General features: G+C 38.7%; 1 protein-coding gene across 3 annotated transcripts in view; it reads left to right on the top strand.

Annotated features, from left to right (window-relative positions):
- The window catches only part of bach2b (BTB and CNC homology 1, basic leucine zipper transcription factor 2b), a 109,212-nt gene that overhangs the window by 48,194 nt on the left and 38,172 nt on the right, over positions 1-22,846 (top strand). For 2 of the 3 annotated variants that reach the window (XM_040124782.1, XM_040124781.1), the window contains exon 2: positions 22,359-22,613. In XM_040124782.1, the coding sequence (XP_039980716.1) occupies positions 22,371-22,613 (243 nt within the window). In that variant the 5' untranslated portion in view covers positions 22,359-22,370. Of the gene's footprint in view, positions 1-21,824; positions 21,902-22,358; positions 22,614-22,846 lie in introns of those variants that run through there. The other variant, XM_040124783.1, reaches the window with a different exon arrangement.

Raw genomic sequence — 22,846 nt, 5'->3', positions numbered from 1 at the left:
ATGCTATCTAGCTAGTCTCAAACTTTGTCTGTTGTTTGGTGCTGGGCAGATGGTGGGTTTATAAGAGCCTTTACAGGCAGCTAACCCCAGGTGTGAGAGCAAAGTTAGCCATGTGCAAAACCAAACAAATTAGCTAAACAGGCTAAAAAGCTCAGCTTCATAGAGCGGAGATGAACTGAGAAGTTGGGTGATAATGTTGTGTTCAAGCAGTGCGGGTAGAATGGGAAGATCAGGAAAACACTCCTGCCAGGACTTTACTGCAGCCATCTTGTTTGTGGGTCCTTCTTCCCTCAGTTTTGTCTTCAGTAAGTGAAAAGCATGCTCAGTTGGGTTGAGGTCAGGTGACTGACTTGGGCTTTAAAGAATATTTCATTTCTTTGCCTTGAGAAGCTCTTGGGTTGCTTTCCCAGTATGTTTTGGGTCATTATCACCTGTACTGTGAAGCACCATCCTATCAGTTTTGCAGCACTTGGCTGAATCTGAGCACATAGTATAGCCTTATACAGTTAAGAATTCATCCTGCTACTTCTATCATCAGTCACTTCAATAAAAACCAGTGACCCAGTTCCAGAGGCAGCCATACATGCCCATGCCATAACACTGCCTCCATCATGTTTGACAGATGATGTGGTATGCTTTGGATCATGAGCTGTTCCTTTCCCTCTCCATACTCTTCTCTTTCCATAATTCTGGGACAAGTTAATCTTGGTTTCATCTATCTAATGAATCTTGTTCCAGAGCTGGACAGGCTTTTTTAGATGTTTTCTGGCAGAGTCTAAGCTGGCCTTTCTATTTTTGAGTGTTATCAGTGATTTGAACCTTGTGGGGAACCCTCTGTATTTGGTGGTGTCTCTTGATTGTGGACTTTGACTACAATCACTTTGACTATGATACACCTACCTTCTCGAGAGTGTTCTTGACATGGCTTGATGTTGTGAAGGGGTTTTCTTCACCAAAGAAAGAATTCTGTGATCATGCACTTTAGTTGTCTTCTGTGGTATTCCAGGCCTTTTGGTGTTGTTGAGCTCACCAGTGCATTCCTTCCTTTTAAGAATGTACCAAATTGTTGATTTGGCCACTCCTAAAGTTTTTGCTATTTGTCTGATAGGTTTGTTTTGGTTTTTTTCAGCCTAATGATGGCCTCCTTCATTTGAATTGACACCCATTTGTACCGCATCTTGAGAGTTCCTATGAACAGCTACAAAATGCAAATTCAACACTTGGAATCAACTTCAGACCTTTTATCTGCTTAATTTGTCATGGAAGAACAAGGGAACAGGTCACACTGGCCATGAAACTGATCAATTGTCAATTGTCCAATTACTTTTGAGCCCCTGGAAATGAGGGACTGTATTATGGCTGTAATTCCTAAACAGTACATGTACATTGATTAGTGCAGCTTTAGGGGAAAAACAGAACACTTCTCTGATGCTGACTTAAACAGAGACTGATGGGAAATTGGTTCCGAATCTGAACCACTTACACCTAAAATAAACCATTTGTATATGAGTAGGATTAATTCCCCTTTGATTGACTGGTGAATAAAACAGAGCGTAAAAATTTCCCTCAGTCACTCTTTTCATGTTAGCTCTTAATGGGAAATTTATTTGCAGGAAATGACTTAGAGCAGGTGAATATTAAATGGCTTCTGTCAGATCAAGATATTCTTCTTTTAATATAGGTTTAGCCTTTTATAAGGAGATGGATAGATGAAGATATGAACATTCAGTTTGGCATCGTATTCATCAGTCAGCCTCTGCTGCTCTCAGCCAAATATGGATATTTAACAAAGAGTATATTGAGCATTTCTCCTTAAGTCACTGTCCTGAAAAATCTCTTGATTTGAGGCCTCCTTTTTTTAAGTGTGAAAAAACAGAAAGTGAAAACAAGTACACCAGCTCCAACTTTGTGTTGCCTATAAATATGGTGCTTTCAGCTGATTATTGGATTAGTCGTTTCCAGCCATAATGGAAAAATCAATCACACACTGCTCAGAAAAATGTCATCCAGTATATACCATTATGTCTGCGCTGTGCTGTGCTGGGGTCGGGGTGTACAGTGTTGGTGTGAGCTCAGGTTTCTACCAGAGTGACTCTTCCAAAAGCACCTGCCTGCTTTTGCACTCAGTGCTCCTTCTCCTTGAACTTGTTACAGTTCAGTGTTTTAATCAAAAAGAAATCAATAGTCCCAGAGATAAATATTGATCTCTCAACAGCCAAGGCTGTGAGTGAGTTATTTGACCAGTGGCCTACACTTTTAGAATTTTTTTTAATTAGCGCTTGAATAACTCTGACCACTTTCTTAATAAATCCTTAAAGGTATTTCCAATTCAGCACAGTAAAAATGTGACTTCATGCAATGGCAAAAAGTTTCAGACATGTTCTTTCTTCTGGAATTTCAAAGTCAAAAATTTGGATTGACCAGTGAAATTTCCACTGAAGCAAGTCTGGTATGGTTTGTTAACCTACCTATTCTTAAGATTATTTAGTAACAAGGTGAATGACAGGAAACAGGAAGAGGAAAGAGTCTTCTTTTCACTCATACCCAACAAAGGTTTACTGGCTGTCAGTCAGTAAAACTCACCGACTTCTCATCACCTCATCAGACATGTTCTTCTTTAATTATGGAGGATGAAAGGAAAAATATCACAATCACTGCTTCAGCATGGAGACTCCATTGTTGACCAGTTCTGTGAAAGAAAATTAATAGAAAACAAAGAGGTGCACAGTTTTGTCTCTGACTTGCAAAAATGTTTCACTTTTCCACATTACTACTTAGGGTTGGGACTGGGATGGGGTGCAAAGGCTTTGAATCTGCTGCTTAGTGACACAAAACTAATTAACCAATCATTCATTTCTAATTACCACCATATTAATTGCTATGTTTGTGCCCCCTCTGTTAAAGTGGTGCATCGTACTTTTGTGTTTTTTTTAGAATTCTGCTGTTTCTGGTTTGTCATTAATGAAATAATAACGATGTATTGCTTCAAGTTGATATAGCATGACAAAGGTTTACAAGTAACTTTTCACTTTGCTGGCAGAGGCAGACCAATAGACTGGACATTCTGTCAAAGTCCAGAGCGGCTGGTTGACCGAACACTGTCAAGTGCCCTCTGACCTGCTGAATTGAGGCAGGCACAGCACACTGACTGGCTGGCAGCCACTGGCCTAGATTCTAATCAGCAGTTTGTGTCTATTTGAGTAATAAAAATCATTTGTACTGATATTACCTTCACCTGTCAAATAGCTTCATTCAGTGCTTATATGCCTTTTGAGACATTGTGCCACTGCCAGTTATTGCAATTAAATATGACTGATCTTGTTTTGCATAAAAGCAAAAATGTGTGACATACAGTATATTGTTTAACTAATATTTTAATCCATATTCTACAGAAATATGTTCAAACTGGTAAATTAGATAATTTAGTGATTATTATTTTTTTTTTTTTAGGCTTTTTAGTTTGCAGCATTATTAGGTGTTATTTTCATTGTATGCTCAGATATACCGTATGTAAGTAAAGGACATAAGGAAGAATCAGGAACATGTTGCAGTTCACAACATGGAGAGAATACGTAAAGAAAAGGGTGGGTAGGAGAAACTTCATGGAAAAAAAACTTTTATGAAGCACTGAGGAGCATTGCCTCTAAATGCAGAAAATTATTTGGTGGCAGCAGCACTAGCAACAGCGGCAATAGCAGGAGAGAGCCCTAGAGGAGCCGGATAGAAGGAGAGAGACAGAGAAGATCTTCCACAGAGTAGTAGAGGGAAAGTTGTGAGGAGGGGAAGTCAAGTAACTAGCTTTGGCTACATGTAAAGGTTGGCCCATTTATCATTCATCATAGCTGTCAAATGCTAAGTTAATAAACAAATACTGTGTTATAATGCATGATATGAACCAAACATTTAGGACATTATATTCAGCATTGGTATGGAGAAAACATTACAATATGATTGCACTGAATAGATGATTTAGACCTGGTGTAGGTAGTTAGAAAAGTAATTGGTTCAAAAGACTTCATCTATGCATTACTGGTATTTGTGATACTGCTACTTTTGTGATAGTACTTCATTGATATATTGGCTTTTATAGTACTATTAGATAAAATAAGGGTGTTGAGACAACCCTGCCAGGGCATTGTGTTCATGTGCCAGTTGTCTTGGGCTGCAGCCATGGGTCAAAATCCAAGGCTGCTTTTATGTCCCAGTCCATCCCTGTTTACTAGAGAGGGCACGCATATAGTATTTTATTGGTTCTGTGAATGTACAGGCTGATCACTTTCTTAATTAATCATTTTTGACTGAAGGTATTACAAGGTATTTTACATTTTTATTAAGGGTTAAACAAACAAGACATAACATGTTAAGTAGTGCGAGTTAGAGGTTTTAGTAGACATATTTTCGAACTTTGGACAGAGCCAGGCTAGCTGTTTTCCCTTCCTTTCAGTCGTTTTGCAAAGCAAGGCCAACCATGTCCTGACTCCAACTCTGTACCGAACACGAAGACATGAGATTGATATTAATCTTATCATCTCACTCTGAGCAAGCAAATAAGATTATTTCCTAAAAATCCTGAACTGTCCTGAAAGTGGTAATCCTTACTGTAAGCGGATTCACATCTCTCGTAACTAAGCCTCACATACAGTTTCCTTAACATAGCCTTTTAAAATCTATTGTCAGAAACTTTTCATTATCTAATAAAAAGGTTTACTAATTTCTTGGTAAATACTCAAAATTTGTGCACCGTATTGGAAAGGGTCATACATTTTTTTGTTTTGCGCTTCTAAGAATGTATCATTCCAACTTTCTACTATCATCATGTTAAAGTGTACAGCAAACATAAATAGTCAGATTCCAACAGTCTTTAAAAGATTACACTAATGGCTGCATTAGGCCCACCCATGTCAAAATAAACAACAGGTTGGATCCAAACTCAATAATTACATAGGGAGGGCTTTACGACTGAGAGCTCTGCTTTTTTACTACCAGCCTATGACGGAAAAAAAAGTTGAAAACAGAAATGCTCTGTCACCACGAGATGGACAGCATCATACACCTAACTACACAGTAGCTTGATGTTTTAAGGAATTTTAAGGAAGCTATCTTGAATCTGCTATCTTTACAAATGTATTTATCACCCAATGTATCTTGTTTTTATAAAGTATTAACCAAGTGATCAAAAACAAACAATGCCTCAAACATCTGAAACATTTTCACAGCTGATACAGTTCCTCCTCCGTAATAATATTTCCACTGTGACTTGTGATGGGTGCTTATGGGTATAATCAATAAGCACTACTTTCTTTTCTCAGTTTGAGTCATCCAGACTGCTGCCCAAAAGCCACTAAACCACACTCTGTGTCACATCTGCGTACACTTGAAACCATAACCTTTCATTCTGTGCCCTTGCACTTGATTTGAGGCAGTCTAGTTTTGTGTTGACGTACTTTGACAGCTCTGACTGACCTATGATACATGCTCTGAACTGATGCTTTACAGTCAATAATGTCATATATTATTGAAAATTGTGTCTGTTATGGGAGCTTACAGTCTACAGTATTTTATGTGACAAGCACACATGACACAATACTGGATTTGTGACTTTTGCAACCCTGTCTACTAGAAATTACGTTTATATACAATCAAACTGCAATGGCAAATACGTTTTGTAGGAAACATAATCGTTTGCTAGATTATATTCAGAGACAAATCTTTTTTTGAATAAATTAAGCAACACAATTATGAATGGTAGCAGATTCGCAAAGAGGTGGTTTGTGTGGATGGCCATTGTACAAGATGCACAATTGTCACACCAGAGACCAGGGTTTTCCACAGTCCTGTCTGTGGTTAGGTTTGGGCAACAAAAGCACTTTGGTTAAGGTTAGGGAAAGATTGTGGTTACGCTTAAATGTATCAATGAATACATTGTTTGAAGTTACTGGTAACTTTTTGTGCATTAAACACACCACAATCTTTTCCTAACCTTAACCAAGTGCTTTAAGTGCCTAAATATGATCATAAAAAAGTTTAATAGTAGTCATTACAAGTGGATATTGAACTGCAAGATCATATATTTTTGCGGAAAACAAATCTTTGTCAGCAAATATTTTACTTAAACATTCAAACTTAACATATTTGTTACTTGCAAAATACATAAATTAACAAAATATCCTCATGACATTCATTTCACTTATTATTGCCCTTATTATTAGCATGTGCAACATATTGTGGCTCAAGCCTATCTCACTATAAACACTGTATATTCATCTAGTCCAAAATCTCTTTGTCAAATGTGTTTTGGAAGTAACCTGGATTACATTCAATGGCAACATTTTTTCTCCAATCCAAAACATGCAGCTTCCCTATGCAGAAATAGTAAGAGGGAGGTGGGCCTTGGTGGTGGTGCATATAAATCACTACATACAAAGACTTTGACACCAGAGACCAAGCTTCCTGTCCTGCATCACATGTCTTGTTAGGTTTAGGCAGGAAATAGACTTGACTAAGGTTAGGGAGAAACTGTACTTTTGGTTAAGTAGTGAAAACATTGACACATGCCATCTTAATCACTGTTATCAGCCTGCCAAACTGTAACTCTGTGCTTTCAGTTGACTAAGGATGACCGTGAAAACATTAATCATGCTTTAGTTACCATTGTCACTTGGTTCTTTCATGTCTGAGCAACATATTCACACAGCAGGGAAGCTGCATGTCAGAACTCTTGTTGTTTAAAGACACTCTAAAGGATTTAATGACACTTTAATGGGACTCTGTCACACAGTCCAGTCCACCTCGCCTGTGTGTGTGTATGTGTGTGTGTGTGTGTGTGTGTGTGTGTGTGTGTGTGTGTGTGTGTGTGTGTGTGTGTGTGTGTGTGTGTGTGTGTGTGTGTATGTGTATGTGTGTGCGCGCACGTGAGGGTGTGTACTATTTTTGTGAGTTATAGATCTTACAGAGTCAGGACATTTTGGGAAAGTGAGGACATTTTGGCTGGTCCTCACTTTCTGACACAACTTCAAAAGGTTGTTTGAGTTAAGACTTGGTTTTAGGGTATAGGTTAGAATTAGGTTTAGGTTAGGGTTAGAGCAACGGTTGGGGTTAGGCATTTATTTTTGATGGTTAGGGTTAGGGTAAAGGTCTAGGGAATGCATAATGTAAATGAGTGTCCTCACAAAGATAGAAGTACAAGTTTGTGTGTGTGTGTGTGTGTGTGTGTGTGTGTGTGTGTGTGTGTGTGTGTGTGTGTGTGTGTGTGTGTGTGTGTGTGTCTGTGTGCCGCTGGTATTTTCACCCTCACATCACTTCCCTAATTAGCTCCCTCACTCATTGTGGCTGCTGCCGCCAGTGGGTCATCTAACCTGGTATGGCTGTTCTCTGGCTGGGTAATGTGAGTGAGCCTCTAGCTCAGCCTCAAGTGTTGGAATATGTCAGTGTGTTGCTGCCTGCCCTCCCTCCACATGCACCTCACACTGGCTTCACTATAGACGAAGTAAACTGACAGCAACAACTCTTCAGCAGATCCGTTGGCATGCACTGCCTTAATGATGTTTAGGTTTAAATGTGAGCCGTCTGATTACGTTAGAAGACAGGGAGGTGGAAGAAAGCAAGATACAGTAGTCACTCTTATCAAACTGTGGAGTTTCCATGCATGGGAGGGATTGAGTACACTGAAAATGAATGTAAAAATACCATCTTTAGGTATTCTTCTGCAACAAAGATCAGCTTATGTCAGCCTCCATGCTGCACCGGAAATTTCAGGAAATAAAATATGCTGTACTGTTACTGAGGCAGTTAGACGATGGACTGTCAGATACAGGTTTTCATGGGTCCACTCAGTTACATGTAACTAAGACTAGACCAGGGACAAGAATCGGGCTGTCCCTACCCCTGGATATGTTCCTATGGATCATATCCAGGGGTAAGGACAAATGACTTATATGATCGTTTGAGGACTTGTAAATCTCTCTTAATCTTTTTCATCATAGTTGCTTGCTTAATCGGTGGCACATCATTCTGCTGCCAGTGTTGTTGGTCAGGTACTCCGCAATATGGATCAAGTCAAATTGTCCCTTTCAGAATAGTTTGCAGCTGGGTTTCCCATGAAACCATTCCAGATTGAGTCCAAAATTTTCATCAGCTCAAAGCTCTGACAAAGCTACAGAATAAAAAAAATAACTTGTGAAATTTCAATTTTTGATGAAAGTAAGGATGAATAAAATGAGACTGAATAGCAGATAACTAGCTCTATGCTTTATCTGGCACAACACCACACTTTCTATGTTATTACTGAGTGGCCATCAGTTTATGTACACAGATGAACTCACTGGATGACTTTGGTACTCTATATAACCTCGTTACCACTCTGTCATTACTAAAGAACTTGGAAAATAGCACCCTTGGGCATTGTTTACGTATTTTATTTACATAATTTGAATCCCTGTGTGTACGTTTTAATTGGATATTGTTTCTAGATATATGCAATTTTGTAAGGTGAGTGCCAGTTTTCTTAGCCTGGTCATGTTGTCTGTAATGTGTTTGTTGTTGTAACAGTGTTTTAATGTTGCCTCATTGACCAGATCTCTGTTGATAAAGAGATTTTGATCTCAGTCAAACTTTTACCTGCTTAAATAAAGGTGTTTTGTGCACTTCCAAGAGCCCCATACACTGACTGCCACATGTTCCTCAAATGAGATTTCCAAATGATCAGGGTTTTTTAGTCAGAAGAGGAAATGCTAGTGTCATTGTCAAACATCTAGTATGAATGACAGCTGTATATGGAGTCACTTTTATGACTTTGTGAAGGAAGAAAACAAGAACTGCATAATGCATTGTAGAACAAGACAGTTTTGGGGGAACCACTCATGTGGCCTTTCATGGCAGCTACAACTGCAGAACAAGACGTGCCAATAGCACACAAACAAATAAACAAGAAAGGATTTGATGTGAAAAAGCGTCAGTGTGATGTCCAGCTTCAGCCCTGAATTTTCAGACATGCTGGATGTCGCTCTGTGCTTTTCAAGGGTGAATTACAATCAGTCACATCAGTAGATGTTGTCTGTCATCTTCATCACAGCCTTGCTTTGCAGCCTTATGATCTTAGCTGAATATTTATACCATTGCTCCAGTTTTGAACATTTGTGCATGTTGCTACAACAACAAAAGCACTTGTACGTATTCTTAAAACTTGAGATGTCGCAAACACAAGAACAGTGTGTGAAGATATGCTTTTCTTTGCCATATCAACAGATTTGTACCTCCTGCCCACTCACCCATACACGCATGATCACACACACACACGCACACACACACACACACACACACACACACACACACACACACACACACACACACACACACACACACACACACACGTTATTGGCTTTTCACACACACCCACACACATGCATACATGCACACAGTTGTGGCTTTTGAAGGTTTTGACGTGGGCGAAGCCTCTGTGTCAACTCTTTCCTGTGGAGAGACTTTCCACTTGATTTTTTTCCATGAGTGCTCAGAGCGTGAGCTTTTTGTCGAAATGACGGTTACATTTTTTTCATGCATGCACTGAATCTATTGTCTCTAATAAAGACTTCCACTTCACCCATATCCCCCACTCTTAACTCCATCCACTTCCACCAGGCCCGGTTAATAATTCAGCACATAATCCAGTCTTGGTCACACTCATGCTAGCAGCCCCTTGGCTTGCCCATCACTGGCCTAATTAGCGAAGGATCTGCTCCTTCTCTGGTTGCTGCTGGAAAACACTGCACTTATCTTAATCCAATCCCTCAAAGGCCATTTTGCCTTTGGCAGTGATGGTTATTACAGTATTTTGTTTCCATCATCAGGTGGTTTTCTCTACTTGCAGATTCACGTGTCTGCAAACACCAAACTTTTTCTCTGTTGATTCAGCCAATCGCACTGGAAGTGGTTTAGACAAATACATTATTGTGTGTGCAGGTGTACCTTGTCAGTGTGAATATCAAGCATGAGGTAAGGAATGCAATAAGTATCTGCTGTCCTTTCCTTTTTAATGTAACTCTTGTGCATGTTGTGCATTAATGTGGTATTTACATTTAAGGCTGAAGCTGTGTCAAATGAAAACCAAAATGGGTCTGAGTCATATTGAGTCACACCAAAATGTTGGGCAAACTATTCAAAACTGAACTTCAAATTCACAAATATCAAAGATATTTGTACTCAGACCAATCAAAATTGAGATTAAATGAAGACAAAGAACTTGTCATATCATCTGAAGACCAAGACAGAGCTGAGACAGAGCAATTCTGCTCCAGACATTTGAAACATCAAGCACAGTCTATAGATAACCCCAGTGTTTCTGTCACATGTGCAGTGTGTTACCATATAAGACAGCAATATGACTCAACCTGCTCACTGACCTACTATGTGGGAAGTCATGATTCATGCAAGCTACATTTAAGCAGGCAGTGCCCAAAAATACTCTGGTATGCCATCACACATACAAAACTATCACACACACACTCACACATACCTCATTTGCTCAGTCATACTCACCACCCACAGACACTGATAGGCTAGATGCTGTCGGTAACATACAGTGAGAGACATTAGAAAGTTGTCAGAGCAAAGACTGGAATAACAAGATGACTGGATCTGTGCTGATGCATTTCTGAGGTAATGCTAACGTACGCTAACAGCTGATGCTTTCACGGCTTGATTTTTTTCTGTTTCTGTGACATTGTTGAGAATGCAAAGATGATTTTTAAGAAATAAAAGTAAAGCATAGTTCTATGCAACAGGTAGCTCCAGTGAAACTGACTACATTTCAGTGATCCTAAAAATAATTTGGCTGCTTAGAGCACTATAGCTCTGGGTGGTATTCTTTGTTGTTTGTCTTGATTTTGTTCTTCAAGGTGAGCTTTCAAGAGTGATTAGTCAGCAAGATACATCTATAAATATTTTCCTGAGTGTTGTTATGTTAGAGAACACTGCGAGACACCACAATTACACCAGGGTTTAAAGACATTGCAGAAACCTGTCCTCATACACCTGGGTAAGAGTGCTAACCTTCTGTCTCAACGTTCTGCACTTCAGTTGTCTTTTTGTTTATCACAGGGATTGAAGCAGCCAATTTTTTTTTCTTTCACCCCTCTGTCTCATTTTCCTGAATGTCAAAGATATAAGCCTCAATGCATTTTTAATGCAGATGTAGGCTGCTCTGATAATGAGTTTCTTAGTGTGTAATCCAGCTGTGTCTGATGGTTTCCATGCAGCTTGTGCTCTGTATTTTTAAAAGGTAAATCTCAGCAGTGGTTTGAGTATTGATTCATGTGGGTTTAGGTCACTGCCTGGACCTTTTCATTGCTGGGAGATGAAGTAGCTCTGGTGTTAATTAGGCCAATTGCAGATAGATGCAGGTTTGTGCAGTACTCCAAGTGCATTCTGTGCTGCGCAGATGAGAGCTTGCAAGCTCTCTCAGCCAGCCCCATTCATCAGTGTCAGCAGCAGGAGCACCATAGAATGGTCTTAAGTTTGGTTGCACCTAGGGGACTCAACCTAACCTAGGTTACTCCAATTACCTGAGCATGCTAAGGACATCACATTCATGGGGTCCAGAGTAGGTGCCTCCTCAGCTCAGGCAGTTTTATTAGATCCAGGAAAACAGAACTAGAGTCCAGTTGAATCTTGTGCATGAATACCTTATCTGTGTCAAGCTTTTCTGATCAGGAATTGATGCTGTGCTTTCTTTGCCCAGTCCTCAGATCAAAGCACAGGGAGCAAAAAGCACTCAATCCATTTGTAGATGGACTTGAGCATAATGAGTCCATTTGTAGCCTGAGATGACACCGTGTCACCCATGTGAGGTTTTATTTGAACTTCCCAGTCCATTCTCTGTGATAAAGACTTAACCTGGGACATTTAGCATACGGCGAGAATGATGGACCTGGTTTTTTGCTTTTAATGCAATAGAAGTTTTATTTTTGATCTATACATCATGAGAAAAAATCTGTTTTAGAATCAATTGCGCATTAATAATTATTCAGTTATCTTTTTCGATGGGATCAAACATGGCAAAGAAACACTCATGCTTCCACATTCCTCACTATGTAATCGGCATAGCCTGGCAAGCATCAGCTGCATGTTTCAGAGGTGGCTGTCTTGCATATTTTATCTCAGGATCAATATCAGCAACCCAGTGACCTTCTGAAAAGCTGTTTAGCTCATCAGCACTGTGGAGAATGAGGAGCCTCTGCCTTGGATGTTAATGAACCCTCTGAGGTCAGAGTGGAAAGCCCAAGAAAACTGCTCAGTTTTAATAATGTCTTACAATCTTAAATTGAGGAATTTATTTCAGGAATGGTGGAATGTTGCTTATTTTGATGCAACACACTGATGATGTTCTTTATTTAAATGAACATTCACATTCATCTGTCTTTCTTCAAGGTTTGAAGCAACTAGTTGAATGCTGAACTCTGTTAAAACACATGAAAAAATTATCACTTGTTTCTTTTTTTTACATTTCAAGCCACTTTAGATTTTTAATTCATTACTCAGTTGCTTCCTAAGTTACAGTTTTTTTGTTGCAATGTAGAGACACACCAGCTTTCCTTCCTCTTACCAACAATGGCCTTTCCTTTAGAAATCATTTATTTGTTATTTAGCAATGTTGGCTGAATCCTGGCAGCAAGTTGGAAGAGTTTTTGCTCAATTAATACTCTATTCTCTAGGTGCACCATACAGCCCATTATACAGCAAAATGTTTTGTCTGGGACACAACAGTTGCAGATGAAAACCACTCTTAGTAATTAGAGATTAGAAATTATTAATTTTTCAGGAACAGGAAAAACATCCTTGTTTTTAGTCTTGTTGACAGTGCACATTTAATGGGTTTTGCAACACTATCAAAAGCCACAGAGGTCAGAGAGTTGTGTCAACCCACAGGCAACCACTAAATCTTACTGAAGTTACAACATAACAGAAAAAAACATTATTTTTCAAGTGAAAAGCTTGGATCATAATTAAGATCACACAGTTTTTATGTGACCAATAATGATTATTTCTGGATAGTTTAATTCATATAAACTATATTAACAATAATTATCTTTTAACATTTAGACCAGAGTCTTAAACACAGACTGTGAAGTAAAAGATTAAAAGAAACAGAGAAGGGGTGTAATTGCATAATACCCAGGGAGACATCTGAAGTAAGTTACGAGCTCTAGAGTCCATCCTCATTAACATTTTCTATTACAGCCCAGATAGAGTAATCCCTGTTTAATCAATCCCTATGCCTGATATCCCCATTCAATACTTGTAATGAACCATTAACATGTTTCTGATGATCTCTGCAGTTTGTCCTGCAGAGAAGTACCATCATGTGTATGATAAATATTAAAGGAGACCTCCTATGGTACATTAAATGTATGATACACAGTACTGTATGGCAAGATGTGCACATTCTTCAAGATTATGATACCATCTTAAATATGAACTGAAATGGCTTTTCAACCGTATAAACTGAAAATCTCATGAATTTTAAACATAGTGTTTACAAATTAGAACAACTCCATGATCAGTACTTTACAGATGCCATTTTAAAACCTTGCAAAGCCAACAAACCCTGTAATGTTCATTGTAACCAACAAGGCAGAAGTTTTGGATGAACAATTAAAGGGTTTGTTGCTTGACTGAGAAATTTACAAAACTGACCAAGTCTTATTTCAGCATGGAGACAACAAAGTTTCAACAAAAAATCTTGTGTTACAATCTGCGGCCATGGAATTTGAAAGACAAGTGTGTTTACCAAGCAGGGTGATTTAATGAAAAGATGCTAGTGGTTTCATTATGTGAAATGGTGTTTTTGCAGCTCTACGCTATAGTTCTCCAGCCTGAAACTTAGACCCAAACCCAGCCCATAGCAGCACATACATTTGAAAATAACCACATCTGAACCCGAGCCCCAAGCTTTAGGAAACAAAATGGTCCAAACCAACCCCAAAACCTGTACTTTATTGGGATCCACTGAGTTCAGGTTGGGTAGCAGAACGCTACTCCAACCTGACTCTACTTTTGCAGAGTCAGAATAGTGCTGCCTCTACTGCTTTGATTGTGATTTATTCTTTTTTTCAACCTGTCTCTTCTCAACTACCCAACTTTATGGAAATGTCATGCCACGGGCTTATGAATGTGCTCAGTAAACCTGCCCAACATTGCCACAAAAACTAACCTGAGAGTATGGGGAAGCAGATAGTTTCACTTGAGGAAATGAAACCTCTACAAAAAAAAATATTAATCTGCACATTGTAACCAAAGGCAGTACATTAGAGTTGTGACTGAAAAGGGATTCTTCTTGCATTTATTCTGCTTTCAAGCACTGACATAAAGCAGAGCCATGATTTTAATTTGAACTTTACATGGTTATATACACTCTTACACTTAGTCCTTACATTTACCTAGGCATAATCACCATCACCATCCATGCCTACATTTGCTATCTTGTACACCTCCAAGGGCATTTGTTACTGTGGCGTATGTTGATAATTCCAATTAAAACCATGTTCCTACTCAGTGTAATTACATCTTGCAGAAGTCCTCCCCCCTAATTTTGCACAGTGACACAGTGTTCATCTAAGTCTACCTCTGACTGTACTGACTCAATGGATAATGTTATTAGACTGTTGCAGAGACAAACCTTGTTTGTTACAAGGAGCCACAGGGTGCATTTGTATTTGTCACAATCATGCTGTGTAGACGTTCCATAGGACAAAATCATTCCACAACTTAAGAGATGTTAAAATTATTGTCCCACAGTAATTTGTGCTGTAAACCTCCTGTGATTTTGTTATTTCAAACAACTCATCATTTGCAGCAGATGTTCATGAATGTGCCTGTTGGCCTCTTTCTGCTCCATGCTGATTCATTGTCCTCCTGTTTGTCAGGAAATTATGGAAAACATCATCAAACACTGTATTTTAATATATCAATAAGTGATGGAAAGAATGCAATTTAAGGAATATTGATATTGACTTGCCAGCAAAGTTTCTCAAAATGCAATCTGAACATTTACACAACATTTCTTAGATTTTAGTGTGAGAAAAGGAGCAGCTTCCACTCTCTACTTAAGGATAATACCATATATTTCAACTTGGTTCTCATTTCTGTAGTCTAGATCATTGTTTCAATTGGGAAATAAAGAGAAACATGAACAGTCAGAACATTAAACCAAACTTATTTGGGGCAAACAGAAACATTATTATCCAAACTGTAGACATCCATCCATCACTGTCTATTGTGCAAAAAAAATGTATGCAATAAGGGATTACAACTAACATTTCAGGTGTGCATCTGACTGCTTGTGATTGCGTCAGGCCTCTTTGTAATGTCACTGCATTCCTAGTATCAGACATCTGAGCAATGAGTTTGATCATTGACTCAAATGACTTTGAGCTTGTTCTGGAGCTTTTGTCTGTATCAAACAGTCTTCATCAACACATGAAGATGGAACTCTGACGATCATTAGTGAGATTTGAACATCTACCATACCATGAAAACTAAGCAAGACCGTGTCGTAAGATTGATATTGTTTTGTCACCTGCTGTTCTCAAGGTCAGGAATGGACTGTCAAACTCAAAGACCCAAGCCTATCTAGTCACCCTTTAATGTTCTTCTATATGTGTCCATCTCTGTCTTGCTTTGATATTCACGGGTGTTCTTGAAAACATCCTCAGACAGCCTTGAATGTGTTCACAGAGTCTGTCCTGTAACTGCCTGACCGGTAACTCAGTAGAGCAATGGGATTCAAGTAGATGATGTTTGCTGGTGGTTGAATGCAGACAAATGTTGAATCTGATTCTGCATACCAAACTGGCAAGTCCCACATGAAAATACTTTGTACTTGCAGAGGTACCTAATACCTATTTGCCTGAGGCTCACAGAAAACAGCAAGTCCCCACACTGTAGCTAACAGTGTTGGCTTTGCTTCAAGGAGAAATGGCAAAATAAACTATGTTAAAAGAAATTCCATTGATTTTTTTTTTTTACCACCTTTATGCTGTTGCAGATAATCAATGCATATAGAAAACTCAAGGAGGGCATCTCAGAGGAATGTCTTGAAAAACTTCATGAACGACAAGTTATGCTTTTTTTATGATAAGATCAATTAAGACTGCAACTGGGGGCTCAGTTCAGCCTCCAAAGACTATCCACCCCCTCTCCTTTGTATATTTAAATCCGTCATGGCCCAGTCCCGCCTCTTCCTTCCACACACCCTGCACATCATTCTGCTGAGGCTCAGCAAGAGGGGACACACATCACAGAACACATTATGACACAATTACCGCCCAACCCTCCCTTCCCTCCTACTTAAATTCCCCAAACCAAGACAACGTTATATGATACAGTCAGGCCAAAGCTGACTATAACATCCTGCTGCTTGTCCTGTTCAACTCATTGATTGATTAAATGTGAATTTTTTTCCTCTGTAATTGCGAGTGCTTTCTTCTTCCACAGAGTTAGTCCAGTCTTAGTTTTACTCTCATAATGAACTGATGCATGAAATTGAAGACTGACTCATTGACTGAAGCCAAAAGATTTATCTGACCTACCCCCTAGGGAATCTCAGCTGTGTTTCCATGGTAAAACGTGGCTCACAATTCATGGTGTAGGAAATAATGTGACATTGAGCCTGTAGAAAAATTTTAATTTCTGCTACTGCTACATCAGGAAATCGACCCAATTTTTATATTATTTTCAAGCACTGCCACTACCAAACATATTTTTACAACAAACTTAACAAATTATTCAGTCAATTCATCTGGAATGATAAAAAAGCTAGACTCCGCCTTTAGCTGTTATATCTTTTATGACAGGAGGAGGCTTAAACTTCCCAATCTTAGATAGTATTATATGGCTGCCAAACTGACCTCAGCATCATATTATTTCTGTACAACAGCACCCCCAGCCTGGGTAAGCATTGAGCGAGAGTCCATTCCAGTTGTACAATTAAATTTGTATCAATACTCTTTGGATATTAAAACATACAAAAAGTCTTTTCTTAAAAATACAATTTCAGTATGGCATGCTGCACACAAACATATAGGTGACATGCCTGTATTGTCTCAGCTTACTCCTATTTGGGGTAATGAACAGTTTACTCCTGGTAAAAAAAAAAAAAAAAAAAGGATAGAGTATTTAGGTCACGGAATATGAAAGGTATTCCAAAAATGATGGATCTTTATGGGTTTTGCTATCAATATTGATATCAAATCCATAAAAAGCACTTCTTTAAATATTTAGATATAAGCTACATGTTATCAAAATACAAACAGATTATGTCTATACCACCTTTATCAAAACTTGAGGAAATAACACTTGTAAATTTAGAAGGGAAGGGCCATGTATCTAACTACTACAACATATTGGTTGCATATAGTAATGAATCAATCACTAGATAAATAAAATGCTAGGAAAATGGATATACAAGAAGACATTGACGAGACAGATTGGACAGATGCTTGTTAAAAAGCACAAAAACAGACAAATATATATCAATTTAAGTGGTTAATGAGAATTTACATAACTCCTGTCAAGCTTCATCATAAGTCTGCTAATATTCCAGATGTTTGAACTAAATGTTTGGATGAGAGAGGTGCTCTATATTACTGTCTATGTGAATGTCCAAAGATTCAAAACTTCTAGAAGTATGTTATAAAATGTTTGTCAGAGATGTTTAATACCAAATTCCCTTTAAATGTCAAACTCTGTGTGCTTGTAATATATCTGAAGGACTTTATACAAACATTGAAATAGACTAAACTTCTGGACATTGGACTTCTCCAAGACAGGAGAGCTATTACTCTGTGTTGGAAGAGTATGGATGCTCAATCATTGAGAATGGGGATAAGGGAGCTTTCGCATTGTATTGGTCTGGAAAGACTACCTAACATTGCTAAGGGCATGCTGAAAGACATTGTTCAGCTCTGGGAATCATACATGAATATCATGAAAGATGGAAATGTAAGCTTTACCTGAAAGGAAATTGTAAACAATGTAGAGAAATATTACATTTTATTTGTATTCTATCAGATATTCATGCAAGTTGAATCATGTGTGTATGTGGGTGTGTTTATGTGTAAGGTACGTATTTCTGATCTCAAACTGTTGTATTATTACTGCATGTTTCTTTGATGGGATGAAGAAAATGAGTCTAACAATTGACAACAATTCAGATAATGGATTAATGGTTAATGCAAGTAATTTATCAAGCAAAAGCCAAATATTAGCTTGTTCAAGCTTCTCAAATGTGGGGATTTTCTCATGAGGATTTTTTCTGTTTGATATCAACCTTGTATAAAATGATAATATAGCTCATATTTATGATTGATATGATTATAATGCAATTTATAAACTGAGTATCTTTGGGTTATGGATTGTTGCTGGGGAAAAACACTATGCAGATCTTCGGCTCTGGGGAATTATTTGCCCAGAATACGCTGTAAATTCATCTTTCATAAAAAAACAGATCAACACTACACTACGCAACAAACTGCTGTTTTTACATTAATGTTTCTTTGCGGATTACTGAGCTTTAGAGATGTTGGTAGATGTATTTTCGAACTTCATACATAGTTTCCTCGTGCCTCCAGTCTTTATGCTAAGCTAACCACATCCTGAATCCAGTTCTGTACTAAACACACTGACATGAGATTGATATTGATCTTCCCATCTCTGTCTCAGAAAGTAAGTAAATAAATAATAATGTTAGTTTATTATGAATTCAAGATTTGGACAGTTTTGGGCTAGCATTCAATTGATGGAATAAATGAAACGTCTGACTGTTGGATACATTTAGGATATAGTCAGTGTCTACCTAGTTCCAGAAAAGGTACATTACTGTAGTGAGTAAATTACTTTTGTTAAACTAAACAAAATAAATACAAAGAAGTAACAGAGTAAATTATGCTGTGAACCAAGGAGTAAAGCTGTAAGTGAGGCTACACCGCACCGTGTTTTAGTAAGCCAATTGGTCAATTTAACCAAGGACAACAGTTAGGCAACAGCAGGTACAGTCAGTACTGGCCCTGCAATTACACACGAATGCCCTGCCGTCAACAACTGACTCTGGAAGTATAAAAAAAAGAAAAAAAAAAAAGAACTAAAAAAGAAATCCTGCATCAGTCAACACTTCTGCCACAAACTGCTATTTTGTGATGCATGTGTCTGGGTATGTGTCTGTCTCTATGGGTGTGTGTGTGTGTGTGTGTGTGTGTGTGTGTGTGTGTGTGTGTGTGTGTGTGTGTGTGTGTGTGTGTGTGTGTGTGTGTGTGTGTGTGTGTAAATGAATATGCTTGCAAACTATTTGTGTGTGTATGTGTGCCATGTGTTTGTGTCATCCTTGCATTTTGCTCCCACTGCAACAAACCATCTGAAGTCCAAGTGAAGCAAATGTGCGCTCCAGGGTAGAAATAGCCTGTTTGGATTGCTCTGAACCTCGCAACCGCATCTGGAAACATTATTCTTGGAAGACAGGCCATTATCCTAGGAAGCCAACTGAGAAATCTTTGGTGGAAATAAGTAAACTCTACAACAGTCAGTCCAGCCAAAACCACAGGAGAAGTCTGTACTGACACAGTTTTTCCACAACAGCCCCACAGCAGACTGTGTTGTAGCAGTAGACTGCTCCTGTCAAGTCATTATTATAACTCTGTCATAGGTAAACAACTGAATCTACCAAACGACTTTTATGCAATTCATGGTTCAGTGTAGCCTTACAAAGCCCCAATTTTCACTTCCCTTATTGTGGTCTGGGCTCAGTATGCAGTTGGTTGTGTCAGACGTCATTTCTAGTAGGCTATACATTAGATTGTAGAAGATTGGCCAGTGCCCTCCTATGCTGAGATGTCAGCATGATCCCTTCTTGCACCTGACAGGACAACCAAATGAGCTGTAATTAGTCTTTTTTTTTATTATTTTTCAAACAGGGAAAAACAAATGCTCTCAACTGTCATTTTATGGTGCAAACACTTTTACACCATAAAGTTTTTTAGTCTGGCTTTCAGCTCAATTGACTGTGAGTGGATGTTTTCCAGATGTTTTTCTAACAGCAAAAACATGAGCTTTATCTAAGTTTTTTAAGCTGTTTAATGAGTCTTGTCTCAGTTGACTCAAGGCCCCAAATTCCTGCTCAAATCTGGTAGAAAGAGTTTATGAAGTCTAAAAGCTAGTCCTAATATTTTGCACAATTAAATTAAGCAAGAATTTAATTTGTAAAATCTATACTTTATGAGTCGCTACATATACAGATATACTTAATAAATACTTTTCTTCCCAACTTTGTTCACCTTAGCATTTAGCCCAATAAAACATTTCCGTGTAGAATTAAGAATTAAGATATTAAAAGTGAGGGAGTATGTCTGTGATGTCACTAGATTGAGGTAGTGGTCAGGAATTACATATTCTTCCAACATTGTTCAGTTTAGCTCTTGAAACAGGTGATATTTATTAGTCTCGGTCACACCTTCTGTAAAACTCTATCATATTTTGATGAAATTGAATAAACAGCAGTTATGCACTAATACTGTGAAACATTTGATGCAAGTTTTTGAAACTTTTTGACGTTTTTGTGGCACATGGCAACAATCAGCACACCTTATCTAATGATTTCATACAGGACTCCTGTATAATTTTGTGGGGATTGCCCCTGAAAAAAATTGCCCATGAAACCACAGCCAGTGATCTGAGTCTCAGCTGATCAACTACAGTGTTGAGAGATCCTATAGTGCATTCTCACCCCGTCTCTTTTCCATTTACATAATGTACATTTATGTAACAAATATCAGCTGGATAGCTTCAATCAGCGTAGTGTTGTGTGAGCAGATGACAGATAGTTGTAGAATTAATTTCAAACGTGCAGCCTTAACCCCACATATTGCAGAGAGGAAACTTGGCACTGAATATGGTTTAATATAAGGCCCCTTTGAGCAAGTTGTGTGTCTGCTTGTGTTAGTGTGTGTTTGGTGGGTTCTCTGAGGGAAGATAACTCTTGTGTCTATCATCACAGGTAGAGCGGGATGGAATATTTGGCAGGAGAATCAGGGCCATGTGCTGTTGTGTTCCCAAAGCTGAACTTTCAGGCTTTGTGGTTTGTGTTTTGATGGAATTATGGAGTTACGCTGACTTGCAGTGACTCCATCCAGGCAACAAAGCTTGAGCTACAACATAACACTTTTTTTTTTATCTGATACTATTTCTTTTAATGTGCCTGAGAATTGAAATGCAGTGAGTAGTTGCTCAGGGACAACAGCGTCGTGCCTTTTTCCTGAAGCTGTTCTTGTAAATCCAAGCATGGATTACCAACAGGGCATAAATATCTGTCTGTCCAAATTTGAGAACCAAAGATTGATTCCAATCTAATGTCTCATTTCTGTGTTTGAGTACAGAGCTGGAGTCAGAACCTGGTTAGCCTAGCTTAGTATAAAGAGCAGGGGGAAATAGCAAGCCTGGCTCTGTCCAAAACTCAAAAATTACATTTACCTACTTATTTGGTAATAAATTTTGGTTATTGTATTTTAATGTACTTAACCAAAATGTTTAAGTATTCCTGTAATATTTCAGTTGATATTATGTGTCCATGGTGCATTATCTTAAATAAATCTGTTTAAATGAAATAATCTCACACATATGGTAATATTAAACATAAACATAAAACTGCTGTTTTTCTTTTGAAGTTGCTGATATGCAGTCTTTCTTGCCCATATTATACAATATTTCTTTAACCAAATCTATTTTCATGCCTAAAATCAACCTCAGCACTGTCATTTCGTTTCTTATCCTGTGAAGAAGCTGCTCCCGCACTTACATTCTCACCCTCCTTCAGCTGATGTTCTGTTGCTAAGCGTATCCAAGTGCTCAGCATACCTTTACAGTGAGTCCTTCTTTGATTACAAACATATGTGCACCTCTAGAGCAAAAAGTACAGCACACCTTTACTACGTACTCACTCATTTTCATTTTGTTTTTTATTTGTTGATGGAATTATCTTGGTTTATTTGTGCCTGTGATTTGAGGGAAGTGGGAAGTGTGTAAGCTGGAAAGTGGGGACTACTTTCAAAGTCTGTACTTTTGTGATTTGTGTCTTCGTTTGGATATTTTGTGTGTGTCCACACTGAGCAGGGGCATGCACAAAACCAGCAACATTTTACTGTTTTTTAAATGTTAAAGGGGGATTGAGTATGTAAAGCAGAGAGCAACAGTCGGTAAAGTAGTGTGTTTAATCATGAGGATGGCTGCAGCAGACCACCAGAGCTGATATCAGCCCTGTGGTATGCGCTCACTGGGCTCAGCTGTAAGATTACCCCACTCTGTTGTGCTTATATTTTCAGGGCGTGAGCGGAATGTCCGTGGATGAGAAGCCTGAAGCCCCCATGTATGTGTATGAGTCAACGGTTCATTGTACCAATATTCTCCTCTGCCTCAATGACCAGCGGAAACAGGATATTCTGTGCGATGTGACTGTCCTGGTGGAGGGCAAGGAGTTTCGCGGGCACCGGGCCGTGCTAGCCGCCTGCAGCGAGTATTTCCTCCAGGTGCTGGTGGGACAGGCGGAGAATGGTTTGGTCATTAGCCTTCCTGAAGAGGTATGTCAATCAAACACAATGTTTCTCTTAAATGCAATTGACTTTTAGACAATGTAACACTAAAATCCCCCGAGACACCTCAGCAATACTAACCAGGCACTCCGCACTTTCCCCCAACATCCATAGCCACACTTAGTGATGAACTGTGACCACTGGACTAAGGCCCTCTATCCATCCTCCACCTCAAGCAAGTAACCCTGCTCAGAATGCAATTTACGGCCATAAACAAAGCC

This window comes from Xiphias gladius, chromosome 4 (assembly GCF_016859285.1).
Source record: "Xiphias gladius isolate SHS-SW01 ecotype Sanya breed wild chromosome 4, ASM1685928v1, whole genome shotgun sequence".
NCBI lineage: Eukaryota > Metazoa > Chordata > Actinopteri > Istiophoriformes > Xiphiidae > Xiphias > Xiphias gladius.
This window is presented reverse-complemented; position numbering and strand designations above follow the sequence as displayed.